General features: G+C 30.6%; 1 protein-coding gene across 1 annotated transcript in view; it reads right to left on the reverse strand.

Annotated features, from left to right (window-relative positions):
• The window catches only part of Rims1 (regulating synaptic membrane exocytosis 1), a 449,118-nt gene that overhangs the window by 153,423 nt on the left and 278,811 nt on the right, over positions 1-16,884 (reverse strand). The window contains 4 exon segments of the mRNA XM_047559146.1: positions 2,427-2,550; positions 6,917-7,016; positions 9,194-9,304; positions 10,238-10,305. Coding sequence (XP_047415102.1) covers positions 2,427-2,550; positions 6,917-7,016; positions 9,194-9,304; positions 10,238-10,305 — 403 coding nt within the window.

Below are 16,884 nucleotides of genomic sequence, written 5' to 3' on the forward strand. Positions count from 1 at the left end.
GGAGATTAATACTATACAAGTATTAACATGACATATTAAAGTAGACTGGAGTTAGCTGTTACCAACAGAATTAACAGCATAAAATTTAAGAATTTCTAGTTACTTACCTTGTGATGTAAACTCCCTTTGATTTTCCTGACACTTTTGGGGGGAATGACAACAATACCAGTTTTCTCTAGTTGATTGTTTTCTTATCCTCTTATTTTCACATTTTGTAAGCAATGTGCACCTACAACTTTTACCAATTTTTCAATTTTTTTTTGAAATTTTACAAATTATGCTCTCTGCTGTGTATCTTAGAAAATTTGTTTTTCTACAAAGTTTTGTATAAGTTGAAATAAATCACTTACATGAATTTGTAATTAAGAGACCTTTTTTAAATGCCTAAAACACAAGAAACTAACTATTTACCCTGTTGGTTTCTTCTAAAATCATCTAAGCACATAAAAGTAAATTGTAAAAAATTCACAAACAAGTATTTTTAAATAGTATGATTTCTTTGAAAAGCAGCTGCATAGTCAATTATAAAACTAGAATTTGGAAATCTAAAGCAAGATATAGACTTTGAATTTTATGCATCATTGAAAGAAGGATAAGAAGGAAGTTATTAAAAATTAAGGTGATTTTGAATCAAAATTTATTTAATGCTAAATGCTTCAGTAACATTTTCACACATATATTTTCCAATGATGTCTATACAAGTCTCCTTAATCAGTTCTATTCTGAAGTTATGTGGTGAAGCAGTTTCCATAACAGTTATAAGCATAAAGGTGAAGGGTATTGAATTTGGCGAATTCCCAAATGGTCAATACCTCAATATACTGTGCCAATCAATGTGCAAATCAGTTGTATTAGGAATGATTCTTGAAATCATTATGTAAATAAATTATGAATAAATATTTGCATTTTGATTTTAATTATAGTTCTGATCAGAACTACATTAGACTTAATTATTAAAATATCTCTAGAATTATTCTAATAATGCAATCACTAGAATGTCAATGCCAGCTTTGATTCTCTTTCAAATATAATCTTTGTATTCTATGTTCTTTTGATTTCCATAATCCACAGTAGCTTAGAGTTTCGCTATGTAGATGATCGTTGCTTTAAGTAATTTTCATAGAAAAATAAAAATAATGTTATTCCAGTCTACTTTAATTGTCTGTTGGTTTCTTAAATAATCATAAATCAATGATATTTTTGCTGATTACTTTTAAACCACTATATATTTTAAAGTATTTGACAAAGTGTGCAGAGCTTAAGTTTTATTTTTCATATAACTTCTGATTCATTTTCCAATTTACTTACCTCATTTCCAGTCTCATATTTACCTCAGCATTAGAACATATGTCATGTAAAACTATCATAAATCATAGTGTTATTTTAAACATCTACATGGAACTGTACGATACTTTTGCAAATGTCTTCAATGTTTACTGTGAATCACCACTTAAAATTGGTTATAAGCTTGCCTTTATATTAGAGTTCTATATATATTAAGATTCTTTGGTATATGATTATATATTTTCATTCCTTTGAATTAGAATAATTGTATTTCTTTTATGTTTTGCATTGACATATATTCATGAGGACAACAAAAATTAAGGTTTAGCAGTCTTCCAACATAAAAAGTCTGAATTAATGGCTCTATAATATCTTGGAGAATAGGAAAAAAAGAATTATTTCCAAGAATACATTCAAACATTAAGCCAACTATATGATGGTACAAAATGCCTCCTCAAAATTATAGACTTGAAAAATAAATATTTATTCTGGACTTCATGGGTTTGCTAGAAAAAGCTAACAATAGGGAACTATATACAGATATAGAATTTTTACTGGTTATTGATAATTAAATTATGTTGAAAAGGTTTTAAAAATACCAATTACTATGATCAATTATTATAAATTCAAATGTCAAAATATTTAATACGTATTGTTTGGTTTTACATGAATTGGGGACCAGCCACTCATAAAGATACAGAAAAAATATTTCGTCCTTTGTAGAATAGCAAAAAGATCATGAAGACATATGAGATCATTAATATTTTAAATATCACATGATGAGTTTGCTACTGACTCTCTCTTAAAGGAAATACTACTCCTTAAATTAGAATTCTGAAAATGAGAAGTTCTGCCTCTAAAGAAAAAAAAAAATTTCAATTTTTATTTCATTTTTGAAAAATCCATATTGATACTTTCGATATTACAACTGTTAAATTATGGAGCTTCCAAAATTTAGGAAAAATATTCAGTAGTCCAGTTTTTAAAAATTGAGAAATTTAAAAAATCTAAAATAAATGAGCATAATTGATGAAAAAACTATCCATGTTAACATGTACTGTATGAATGTATAAACTTCTTTTAAAAACCCTACTAATACATGTAATTTACTAAACTTAAGAAGCAAGTTTTTTTAGCCTTACCCAATAGGCCTTGAAACAATAATTTCAACTTGAGGTTCTGATTTTGATTCTAAAATAATGTTGTAAACTTCTTCATTTGTAGCTCCCGGCAGGGGTTTACCATTCCATTCTAGAACTTCATCCCCTTGAATTTAAAAAAAAGGGTATTTTTTTACCTTATATATTGTTTATTTTTCTTATCTTTTCTCTTTTTTAACAAAGAAATGCAAAACATATACAAATAGTTTAATTTTCTAGGCTCTGCTCTTAAAAGCAAATTGATTGCCATATAATGTGAACTAAAGGTTTTTTAAAACACCTTTATTCTTTTCATGTTTTCCTTTTTTCTCTCAAAAAATTACTGGTCACTGAAAACAGTACAATATAAAACTGCCTTTATCTTTTGAGATATACCAGAAATAAGATAAAAATAATCTCATGCTATGGGATGGAAGTAGCACAGCCTATTTTGGAAACATTAGAAAATAATAATTAGCAGCATGCCCTCTATATAATAAATGTAGGAGACTCTATGTATGATTCTTATTAAACTGTGCATAAATCTTTTATTTTGATAAAAATAGCAATTAACATTTGTTAGCATGAATTTTTCAATTATAAATTGTTTCATTGTCTTCACCAGATGCACAACAGAATAAAAATGCATGAAAGGATTTGAATTCACACCCACAGGGTAACACAGGTAGCTATGGCAAAGTTACAAAGCAAGCAGATGTAAAACTTGCATGACAGTTAACCCACTTCCAGATGTTCAAAACATGTACATTATATACATGATATATAGTAAATATTAAAATACAAATATAAAAATATTTTTAAAAATAAAATAATAGATAGTACTACCTAGTTTATTAAGTAATTCAAGATTCATTAAGAAATATAGTATGATGCTGCATTAAAAAATGGAGGTTAATGTCTAATAGTTATTACTTTCAGTAGAGTTTTCACCATAAATCATTTGGAAACAAAGATTTTATTCTCATAAATACTTAGAGTAGTTGTACTTCCCAGATAGTTCTAGAAGTCTTCAAATGACAACAGTAGGCTGAGCAGATGAGGATAAAATAGACAGTAAAATGACCAGACAGTCAGGATAATGGGCCCCATTCAACCACACCTGGAGTATAACAGGTAGACATATTCATGAGCACCAAAGAGGCCTATTTCAAATGTCAAAGACCTTGAGGCTCACCTGTGGGAACACCTCCAGCCTACTCCTTTGTCCCAGAGGTGGAAAAGGGAGGGTGGAGGTGAACCCAGATGGAAGTTACAGGAAGGAGGATGGGTCACAGAAAGGTGGATGGAAGTGAACCTGGATGGTAGCCAGGAAGCCTTTTTTAATACCTATTTTACATAAAATTTGCTCCACGCTCTGCCCAAAACCATGTATGAACTACTAAGCTGGCACACCAAAGTGGGTTTTTCTGCTACCATGCCCCTTCCCAAATGGCAGGAATTCTATCTCTTCTGGTTTAAATAAATCCTATTCCGTTTACTCTTCCCTTCAGTGATTTTATTCTTCAAAAATTGGAGACAAGAACCCAGAGGAAACTGGTGAATCAGGGAATCTAGTCTCATCTCAAAACTCCTATTTCACAGCTGAACTACCACAGCGCTGGTGGCACCTTGAGGTCTCTAAATGTTCTGATGCTTATTTTGTTGTTCTCAGTATCTAGAACATATTAGGGGTTAAGTAAACATGTGCTTAAATAACTAATCAATATTATTACCCATTTAAAAACTAGAGCTAAACATGAAATCTTTTAGTTTTGGCTAGGTCATTTTTTACAAAAATTTTAAAAAATGTTTTACTAAGACTATTTTAAAATAATTCCTTTTTTTTTTCTTTCAGGTGTTTCATTTACTCAAAAGTAAAAAGTAAACATTGAAAAGCACATTTTATGTTGCTTTGGTTTGTTAAAGAGTATTGTTATTACCAATATTTAAATCATTTCTAATAATTTTCTCAAAGCAGTTACCTATAAAAGTTTTTCAAATAGTCAACGACTCTATTTCATTGTTAAAAAAAAAAGAAAGTAATTACAAATTTACAGAATATCAGGAGTTTTATCAAATTTTTTTGATGAAGGAAAGAAAATTTATATCATGGCTCAGTACACATATATAACAAGAGTATGTATACATGTATGCATATATATATATACACATACATTTACATGCTAAAAAATAGTTTATGAAACAATACTTACCCTGATAGTTCCTATTATATTTTCAATTTAAAAAAATAATACGTATTTCAATTTAAAAAAAATGAATACAATTAAATTAATTTTGCTACCCAATAACGAGTTGCAATCAATATTTTGCAAAAGTACTGCATTATAAAATCCTCCTGTTTATAGGAAGCAACCTGAAAGCACAGCTTTTAATGTCAAATTAAATTAATACATGTGATTATTTATTTACAAATCAACAACTCCTAAAACATAAAGTGAATTCTTCATTGTTATTTAGGTATGAATAATCTTTTCAGCAGGGATATAGACAATGAGGGTACAAAGAGAAAATTGACACTTTTTCTTTTTATATTTGGTGGTGGAGAAATAATATGCAAACAAGTAACTTTAATAAAAATTGTTTATGCAAGGATAGCAGTTCATTTGAGAAAAAGAGATAGAGACAGGTGGAACCAGGGAAGTACTAATTAGTTATTGCTTTAAGTGAATTAAGGAAGCTCTTTTCAATTATGACAATTTGAGATGAGTTTCAAAGAATGCAAAAGATTCCATCGACAGAGCAAAAGAGCAATCACATAGACAAGAGGCACTAATCACATCTTATATATAGGTGGTAACAGCTTGCCAGGTAGACTGACATAGCTGGAAGTTAGAAGTGTTAGTAGGAGACAGTCAACCAAGCTTTGACCAGGAGACAATGAAGAACCTTAATAAGCAGGGTCTCTGTGTCAATTTTGTGTTTTAGATGGTTAAGCCAAGTAGCAGTGAAGTGCATGAACAAACATGAAGGAAAGCAGGGCTGCAGAAAGTTTTGGCAAGATTATAGCAAGATCCCAAATGCCCCAGGGATTACATGAATGAAAAAAATTTTTTTTTAGTTTTTTATAGGCCAGTGATGTTTATATGCAAACAAAAGAAAAATTAATTCTATATTATAAATCAGACTATATGATCAAGTTTACAAAAAGCTTTAGTTTCTTCAAATACATCAATTGCTGAAAGTAAAATGTACCTGCATGTGTTTTAGAGTTATTTATAGTTATAGAGCTTTTAACCTCTCAGCCCATAAGTGTTAAATAAATAAAATTAATCACTAAGAGACATATAGAATGGCCCTTTAATTAACTTTTTCCAAGTAATCATCTACTAAAACACAAGGACAAAATCAAAAGTCATTATGCTTATTATCTGATCTACAAAATTCAGTTTTCTGCAGTTAAAGTTATGTTGTATTAGCCAATCATGGATTTTCACTCTTTTTTGGAGCTTATTTTGAGTTCTGGACAATGATTTGGTTTACTGACATATCATTCCCGATTCACTTACTTTCTTATTGAAGCATTGACTAGTCTCTGATTAGAAATAATGATACACTATACTGCTGTAACATCTTCAAAGTCGTGTAGCAAATGGAAAAAACTCAATTAGGATTTTCTTCCTATAAAATACCTAACATAGAAGGTCCCTATCAAAGGGGAAAAGAAAAACCTGAAATGATTTCGAACTGTTATCAGTTAATCATATCAAAGACTCCTAGAATATTTTTCTAAAGTTCTCAGGATAGAAAACAGGCTGAAAATGTTCTCTACGTACTATAGGTTAGTAATACTCGACTCTGAAGTGAAGTTGACTGGAAGAAATAGGTTAATGTGATTTTAACTAAAATGAACAGAAAACAACTTACCAAAAATATATTTTAAAAAGTGTTGCTACTGGATGCATAGTATATTTGAAAATATTAAATGATTTTATTGTGCCATGTTAAAGTTATAGAACAATACACATTTTCAAATACTAAAAAAGTGACTTTTTTGCATTGAGTAAAATAGGTCACATTTAAATTAACAATATTTTACTGTGTAATATGCATAATAAATGTGACTATGATTATGTTTTATGAAAAACTGCTCCTAAATAATTGTTTGGAGATTCTATGAAAAGTTTTAGTAATTACTGGAAATAATGATGTGGAATGTTTTTAAGAAACCTAAACTGTTTTAGATTTGAAGTCTTGTAACAATGCTATGAAGTCATCTACAAAAAGAATCCTTCAGCATTTTGCATCTCTGTGTTTTACACAAATAAAAATTTTCCTACTCTTAATCTCTCCAGATTGCTACTCATGTGGAGTTACGTATTATGGAAATCTTAAGTGTCTTTGTTAGAAAGAAAGCTTTTCATGCATTAAAATTAATTAGTGGCGTAACTGACTTAATATGTAAATAACTAACCCCAAACTGAATTCTACCAACTCATGCACTGATAACATGTTTCAATATAAAAAAGCCTTACCTGCTCTCAGGTGGCCAACCACATCTGCCAGGCTACCCTTCTTTACTTTGGTGATGAAAGCACCAAGGCGTCCTAAGTCAGTCATTTTTCCTCCAACAACCTGGATGATTACAAAGTTATGAGTTCCTAAGATTCGTACCAGATACAACTTCATTAGTTTGAGAAAGTAAGCCTACATTCTTTTGCAATGTTTTACAATTAAGCGTGGGAACATTAGTGAAGTACAGTATCTTTTAAATTATAGGAACTAGTAGCATAGTGTTGAAAAGAAGACATCTCATTATATTCGTGATGACGGTGTGTCCTAAGGAAATTTGTTTACTGATTTCTTACACTGACCTAATAATAACAGGACACCAGAAGTAATGTATGCACTTGGAAGACAATTGCCACATCTCTCCCTACACCAAATGGCAAGTGGTTGAATTTGTTTAGGATTTTTTTAATCTTCTAAATTCCTGCTTTCTAGTTGAATTATTATTTCTATTTGAAGATAATACCCGATCATCATATCATATTTTTAAAATTATTTTAAAAATATATATATCCTTAGTTGTAGGTGAATACAATACCTTTATTTTATCTTTATTTGATGCTGAGGATCAAGTTCAGGGCCTCATGCATGCTAGGGGGCTCTCCACCACTGAGTCACAACTCCAGCCTATCATATCAGATTTTAATCTCCTTTGTGTATCTGTGGTTTAATGTAGTAGGCCTATAAACATAAAGACTAGTGATTTGTGCCAAGTTCAAGCCATGTTTTGGAAGTAATTTACCATTGTGCAAAGTGTATAGTCTAAATTCATCTGCCCATGTGATGACCTTCTCATCAGAAATATATATCTGTGGTTACTTGACCTTCGAAGTCTGAGCTATAATACTATCAAACACTTTGATCCAGCTTTTCTGTTATATCTGAAATTAAACATATGTGAAAAACTCTAGGTTTAATTTTTCCCGATGCAGAGGCATCAAATATACACAATTAAAAGTGTACTGACATTTTTTTTAACTAGAGAATTTTACTAGATATTTGTCATTTGAGTTTTCATCTGCTTTGTAATAAATATACCTTGAGGGTCACTTTTTAAAATACTTTTATTATAATGTGGTACCATCTCGGCCCTATTTAAGTAGTATTTTTGTTTAATGTCAAATCTTTTTCCAACTAACTGAAACTTGTATATGAAGTATAACTGTCGTATCTATAGTTCTTAGGAATATACCCATTAATGGAGGTGATCACAAATATTTCACAGCAAGAGAAATTAATGGTAATAATATCATCTGAGTACATGAACTTTCTTTTTTTTTTTTTTTTTTTTTCCAGTGTTGGGGATCATGCCTACCAGGCAAGTGCTTTATTACTGAGCTCACTGCCAGCCGTGAACACATTTTTAGTTGAATAGATAGCCAATGGTTTTGAAAAGGTCAAATAATCACACAACTGCAATATAACCTCTTGATGAATAATAGTTTTAAAGCAACATTTTAAAATATTTCTTTAAGTAACTGAAAGCAAAACCATATGATTTAATACACATACACCAGCACACATATAATTGAAGGTACATATGCAAATGTGTGTGCATGGACTTTTCTAGGAAACAATAATCTCTGTAGTCTATCAGACTGTTATATGTTAGAGGACAACATTTTTAAAAGATATATTTTAATCTTTTAGTATTATCATAAATATTACTAATTTTAGAAAATAATTTATTTATTAATGTTTTATGTTGCTCTCAACATATAATAATGGTCCACATTTTATATAAGTTTACTGTTTTCCATAAAAATCTTTTTAATAAAAAAATTATCCTTAAACTTAATATTCAGAGATAATTTTCTTATGTTCTTTTGTATTTCCTAAAACATCTGTATTATATTAATAAAAATGATTGAAAACTACTAATCCAGAAAAAAATTACATCTAAGACAAGCTCTATTCATTAGAGATTTCATTTTGAAGAATACATTTAAAAATCATTGCTGGGCATGGTAATGGTTGCCTGTAATCCCAGCTACTTAGGAAGCTGAAGCAGAAGGGTCACAAGTTCAAGGTCAGCCTTAGCAACTTAGTGAGGTCCTGAGCAACTTAGTGAGACCTTGTCTCAACATAGAAATTAAAAGGACTGAGGATATAGCTCATTGGTAAGACACAACTAAGTCCCATTCCCAGAACAAAAACAAAAAAAATCATTGTCAGAAATTTTGTTGATTGCAGTCTGTATTGTAATTCACTCTTTAAGAAACATTCTAAACAAGCATACTTACTTTCAGACCCAGTAATGCACCTGATTCTTTGGGCATGGTTGTTCTTTTGTTAAGAATAACACGTCCAATTAATCGGTCCCCCTCTTTAGATGGTTGCCACGTTACAGGATGCTGTTAAGATATAAAGTTTAAAAAGTAAACAACTTGTTTTCTACAGACACATTATTCTTAGTTGTACTAGGATGTGATTTCCTCAGTTAAGAGATACCCTAGAGGGAATTCTTTATTCTTGTGGACTTCATTCTTGGCTTATAAAAATTTTCATTTAGAGGTATTTTGTATTTATAAAAGATACTTATACCAAAAGATTCTAAAACTACTTAGTAACTAAGTATATCTCTTAATTGAAATTTAAAAACAATTTAAGTTTTAAAATATGTCTACTTAAATGAAGAAAACGGACTGTTTTCGTTATTAATGCTGATAGTATCCTTAACCAAATACAGTGTCCATTTTTGAATCATTACATTGGTTCATCTTACAAACTTCACAATGATGCAAAAGTGATACCCACTTGGTAGAAACTGGCTTTGAATTTTGATTTTTTTCTAGAACTAGTGATATAATATTGTTCTCTGTTGAGATGATGGGCAGGAGCAGTAAGCTGTAGCTCTCAGGCAGTCACAGGATCACAAGGTAAACAACTGATACTCTACAGTGTACTGTGTTGCTAAACAAAGATGTATGGTAGGTCAGATATATTAACTGCATTTTCAATCTACAATATTTTCGATCCACAGTGAGTTCATCAAGAAGTAACCCCAATGTAAGCCAAGAAAAATCTCTAATATCTCAAACTCATTTACATATATAGTAGTCATGAATTAATAAATGTTTTTGACTTAATTTACAATTTGCTATAATTATTCAGTGACAACTGATTTTTTCTTCAAAACTGTGATGTCAAATCAAATTAACATTTGCTCTCATAAAACATATAATGGTGCAGGATTCATTTCCACCCGTACATATGAGACCATGGACAATATATAGATAGCACATGTAATCCCTGAATTGCAAACATTCAATTCCCAGAAAGCTTACCGAACTAATGGGTGATGTTTCCCGGCTGTGCCACGTGGCAGGATCCAACCAGTAATAATCCAAGTCACCTGCACAGTAGGAAAACAACAAAAGTGTGATAGTTTTAAAGTGGAGAATATATCACTCTAAACACTACCTCTTCAATCTATAAAGTAAAGGGTTAAGAATATTGTAATCTTGACTACGCATCCCAGAAAGATACCTGTGTTGTGAAAGTTGGGACTTGAATTACTGGAATAAACGTGTGCTACAAGTGTACTTCATGCAATAGAAGGGCTACCCACCTCCCTCGAAAATAAGCCTAATAACACTGATAAGTAAACATACAGGGAAGAACAAGGCTAATCTGCTTTTCAATCCTCAAAAACTCTCCATTCCAGCCATAGCCTGCCATCTAGTGGTAATTTCTAAAATTACATTTATTGAACTGATCAGTATTAAAATTTGTCTCCCTTTCTATTCTACTGAACTATAACGTATTTTTCAAAATTATTCTCTTATCTCTATCTTTCCTCATCAACTAAAAATATGACACATATTTAGTACATGGTGCTTATTAAATATCAATAAAAATGATAAAACAGTGCAAATGACACAGTATTCACCAATTTTAATAAAATTAGAAAATCTTTAAAAGTCCTAACTTTGTACACCTGAATTTGTGAATCTTTATTTTCAGTTTTTGACTTAAAATACAATTCCAAAGAAAGCATTTGAGAAAAAAATTAATGGAAAGAGACAATGCTTTCGGTATTTGAATGGGATAAAAAGGCAAGAAAAAAATTGGGTCATTTATAAAAGCACAGTGTATTAAGTACATCATGCACAGCCATAGAAACAAAAAGATGTACCCCATTTGTGTACAATGAATCAAAATTCTGCCTATAAAAATAAAAAACAATTAAAAAAAGAAAGCAGGGGAATAAATGAACTTTTATATTTTAAGTATCAGAATAATTCAATGAAAAATTTCTTTCCATGTATCTCCAATGAGAAAAAAAATAAGTCAGTTAACATTGAGATACACAGCTAGCTAACTCAGGAAAATATGATTGTCCAATACTGTATAGGCCATAAGTAAATAATTTTTTATACATGATAGGGATGGCAGGTACAGGATACAATAGGAAATAATTTTTTTAAATGTATAAAAACTACAGGCATAAAAATCCACACCCTTTAAATTATTAGTAGTTGCTTTTCTTTTCCTCTTACAAATCTTAGAAAGGCTGAAGGCAAATGTTATATATATACTAAATACTGAAATGTTCCTCAAATATTCATGTGAATAATAGTAGTATACTCTCCGCGGGGATTAACATTTGAAATTGCACTATAAAAATTATTTTGTTAATTCTTCTGTTACTTCACATGGAATCTCTATCTTTCTCAAATTCACATTCTTAACATGTATACATGGCTTAATAGCAGAGATTACTTCTAGTGGACCACTTCAGTTAATGGAAAGTAAGGAAGATGCAAAAAGATTTTTCTCCTTGGTATTTATTTGCTGTTTGTAAAACTTTATACAATTATTCTTAAAGTACTTTTTCTTTAGTTTTTCTCAAAAAAAAAAACTACAGAGTAAAAATTGAAATGTTACTAATATAAATGTTATTGTTCAAAGGTAATGACTGCAATTTGTAAAAGTTTCTCCCTAAAATTTCACATACTTAATAAAAAGGTTTGATGATATACTAAATGCTGATTCACTTTGAAACAGTGATAAATTAATAGAACCACTGAGATATTGGTGAGAAATGTGACTATATTTCCCTGAAGAAAAAAAATCACAACTTAAATTGAAAGGTGCTTTAAGAAGTCTTCGAAGCTAAAATAATAACGAAAAAAAAAATCCTATTTTATTCAAGAAAACAATAGTTCATCATATCCCTCAATAATTTGTCTTGGGTTTTAAAAACTGCATTTCTTGGGATCTTCCTCTGGCTCATGAACCCCTTCCTCATATGGTGGTTCAGCTCTGTTTTATTCATATTGTCCTAAATAGATCTAGACAAATATTTGTGATGCAAAAGTGTTCCTCATAGGCAAAGATCCTAAAGCTGAAGTTTCTGTTAAAATTCAGCAATGCTATTCTGCACACCTTATTATGAAAAGACAGGTATCATATCATCTATAAACTTTTCAGGGGAATCACCTAGAATGGAGAGTGTCATCAAATTGGTTTGATGGAAGGAAGGAAGAAAGAAAGGAAGAAGGAAGGAAGGAAGGAAGGAAGGGAGGGAGGGAGGGAGGGAGGGACTATATATAGGGACTATATATAGAGAGATGTATCTATACAGAGTTTGCCAGGTGAATCCAATGTGCATCCAGCACTAGCACTTACACTACCCTGCAATATGCATGCTACAGATTTTGCAGCTAATTTTTCTTTGCCAATTTTGGTCATGCATAATAATGTAGACATCCACTAAATATTGCTAATGAATGTATAAAGTTCAATTTTTAGTATACAATTATACCTCTTACATTCCAGTTTCTCAGTTTTTATCACTAATTTTGTGATATTTCTATTTACTTTATCACCCATTAAAATATAACATTGTTGCTTAAAGTCTTACAAAAATTACATATTAAAATCTATATATGTTGTTTTAAATTATGTTTCTACTAACCATGTAGTTTGAAAGACACTGAATTTTTAATTACTCTAATTTGTCTTCACAATTTACATTTTCCTATTATTAATGGGATAAGCAACACCTAACAAAACCTTCTCCTAAAATATTCATAATCAAATACTTCATTAATACAAAACATTTTCCATGATTATTTTTCTAATAGATGATTAAAGATATTGACTTCCAGTTGGCATAGCTGCAAAATGGTAAATTCATGGTATTTGCTTGTGGAATCAATACAAAAGCATCTTGGCTCTAATATTCAATATTATTTGAAAGGAAGTAATCTATTATCATTAATTCAGAATCAGGAAGCATATCAGCAGGTTGTGTCTACTGAAATGGTTCAACTGCATAATTAGCCATGTTCAAAGAAGCATTACAATTTTGAGCTTATTTTTTGTGAAGAATTTTAAAACAGTTTTATTCCCTGCCCCTGTGAAAAAAGCAGGCTAATAAAACCTGGTTAGCATAGATCTTTTATTCCACAAATTTCCATGCACCATGCATTTTCAATGCACAAATTTATTTTCAATACAAAAGTTAAAAAAAAAAATTACCTGTCAGCTAATGCCTACGAGTGTTCTGTAAAGAGAACTAGTTTTCCTTAACCCCAGGTCACTATGATGAGACTGTTTAACAATGTGTAAACATGGATCTTTATGATTTAAAATTGTCCGTTTTTTGGTATGTAGGGTCAAGGCACGATGAATTTCAATAGGACCAACCAAACCAAAATACCTTCCAAAAAACATAGGTGCTTGGTGGAACATGTATATTAAAACTGTATGCAAATCATGACTCTAATTTCATATATTAAATACTTAAAAATTTACCTGACAGCTATACTTTCCTAAGTGGAGCATATACTTAATGTGCATATAGTAAAGGAAAAGTCACTACACCAAATTAGGGCACTGCTTTAAGAATTAGGAAAGTCAGTCTTGTGGCCCATCTCCAGAAGAATTATGCAGCATATTTTCAACATCATTAAAATGAAATGAAATAAAACAGAATTCATATCAATTCTGATATTCACTCAGTAACCTGTACAATTACTAAGACATAACCATAAGTGAGTTCTTGGTCATCTAAAAATAAGTTGTTCTTCCTACATAAAACATGTTGTCATAAATAAAAAGAAAAGTAAATTTTACACACCAAAAATCAGAACAACCCTTACCATATATTTTCCTAAACCTCTTAAAATTTTTTCCTCTTTTCTTTATTTTTTAGTCCTCTATCACAGGATACATGCTGGGAGTAAGTGCAATTAGGTGAATACTACACCACTTTAATCAGCAAAGTACATATACACAAATAAAAATGTGGAACAAAAATAAGGTATTGAATGTTTGCAACCAGGGCATACACAAACGTCAATTCAGTCCTAACAGGATGTTTTAAAATTTGATCAAGTAGTGTATTTTCAACACCAAGTCCCATGGCCAGCATACATGAGTAAATAACATTCGTCTATATTACATGAAGTATGTGTGTGTAAATTCATTTAAATAATTTACAAGGACATTTACTTCAGTAACACTCATTTCACAGACATGAATTAAACTGAGAAATGAGTTAAAATCTTAACTCGGGATTAATATATGAAAATGTCACATGAAATGGTTTCCTCATTTCTTAAAAATCTAATTAAAATACTCTGTGACTACAAAAGGAAAGTGCCCTCCTGCATAATCTATAACTCTGGAAAAAATCACCAATAATTTACTCATAGCAAAGTTCTAAAAAGCCTAATTTTTGCTTGAGTTAATAGGGAAAAGAAACAAATATTATCTTATGGTATTTGGTTTCTAAGCATTCAAATAAAATGGGAAGACATAAGGTTAAATTTAAGCATTAGTCAATCTGTGAAATATTAAAAGCATGTTTCACAAGTAAATGGTATGAATATCATTGCAAAATTGGCACACTTTCATTATTAAATTATTATTTCTCATGATCGACTATCATTTCTAAGTTCCTAGTATACTAAAAATATTAGTCTTTAAATACTTTTATGTGATACCATTAAAATTCATGCCAACTTTCACTCCCTAAACATATTTGAGGGTAAAACACTATAAAATTAGGTAACAGAGATTTGCCTGACATGGGCTCAACTTGTTTAACAATTTAAAATCCAATTTCTGGTTTTGGCCCAACTTATAAAAAACAAAAACAAAACATGAGTCCTTCCTTGGAAGAACCAGCCATTAGGGATTCATTAGACCATTTGTTCTCTAAATGCACGTTAGAAATTTCACTTTACATGAAGGTTATGTTCAATACTAAAGGTTGCATCACTAATCATCAGGGAAACACAAATCAAAATCTCTTATCACCTGTTAGAATACCTACAATAAGAAAAAGGGGGCAAATATTGGTGAAGATGTGGAAAAACTTGAAACTTTGAATGCTGTTGATGGGAACATCTATTAATAATGCCCCTACAGAAAATACTATGGATGTCTGAAAAAAATTAAAAATAGAACTACTGATGATCGATCAACACCATTCTTCAGTAGAAATTGAAATCACGATCTAAAAGAAATATCTGCACTCCCATGTTCACTGAAGCACTGGTCACTATAACCAAGATGTGGAAACATCCTAAATGCCCTCTGACAGGTGAATGAATAAAGAAAAGGTAGTGCACATATACATGGGAATAGCACCCTTTAAAAGAAGAAAATCCTGTCATTTAAAACAAAATGTAGAATCCAGAAGACTTTGAGTCAAGTGACACAAGACAGACATAGAAGAGCAGATATTGCATCATGACACCTACAGGAGGAATCTAACAGTCAGACTTACAAAAGCAGAGAGTAGAAGGATGATTTCCAAGGCTTGGAGGAGAGGGAAATGGGGAGTATTAGTCAAAGGGTACAAGTTTTCAGTTATATAAGAAAAATAACTCCTGGAGATCCCTAGGAGCATAGTGTTACAGTTAATGATACTGTACTACATACTTAAAATTTTGCTCAAAGAGTAGATATTAAGTGTCCTTATGACAAAAACAAAATATTGATAATAAGTAAAGACTACTTTAGACATGTCTATGAAATACACTGTAGTGATGATTTCATGAGTGTATATCCAAACTCCTTAAGTTGCATAAAATACATATGTACAGATGTTTTTGAATGCCAATTATATGTAAATAAAGTGATTTTTTTCAAAATAGAAATTTCACTTTTAAAAATGCTTGCTTAATAATGCTCTATTTTTATCAACAAAACCAAAAACATCATTATTTCTGTTTAGTATATGAATTATGAAAATGTGATAATTCCATTATTTATTAAATTGATTCAAATAAATACATCATGTACTATTTATTACATTAATAAAATGACAACATGCTTGTATTCAGAAATTATTCATACTCAAAAGAACCTCCAGAGCCGAATGACCTCTAGAGAATGATTATTTACTTGAAGGCCTGTGGTGCCATCGCTGTTTTATAATTTTAGAGCACAGGAAAGGAGGCACAGTTTCTGGTCCAGGAAACGAGAATTTAATTAACATCTTTGGCAGATGTGGCACTTTCCTGATTATATATATTTGGTGAATTTGAGAGCTAATTTTTCAGATGCCAACACTACCACCATACCATTCTACAAAGCAGTTATATGGAATTCTGAATCAAAACTGACTGAACTCTGCCATTCAGATAATCCCTCAACTCTGAAGATACCTACGGTAGTATCCTATTGCTCTTTTCAAGGGTAGAATGAGATCATGAATGTGAAAATGCTATGTAAACTATAAAGAACCACACAAATGCAAATTTTCATTTAAAGTATAAAAATATGTATCAAATATTATTTCCAATTATTATGCCAAGAAGCACTTCTTTCAATTTTATTAGCTTGCAAACATAATGATTTTTTTCTGCTCCACAATTATAAACTTTGAATCACCACAGAATCTTAGTTTCTCTATTAACACTATATCTTATGTTTATAACTGCTATTTCTTATAAAACTTACAAAATGACAC

This window comes from Sciurus carolinensis, chromosome 7, assembly GCF_902686445.1.
Source record: "Sciurus carolinensis chromosome 7, mSciCar1.2, whole genome shotgun sequence".
NCBI classification, from domain to species: domain Eukaryota; kingdom Metazoa; phylum Chordata; class Mammalia; order Rodentia; family Sciuridae; genus Sciurus; species Sciurus carolinensis.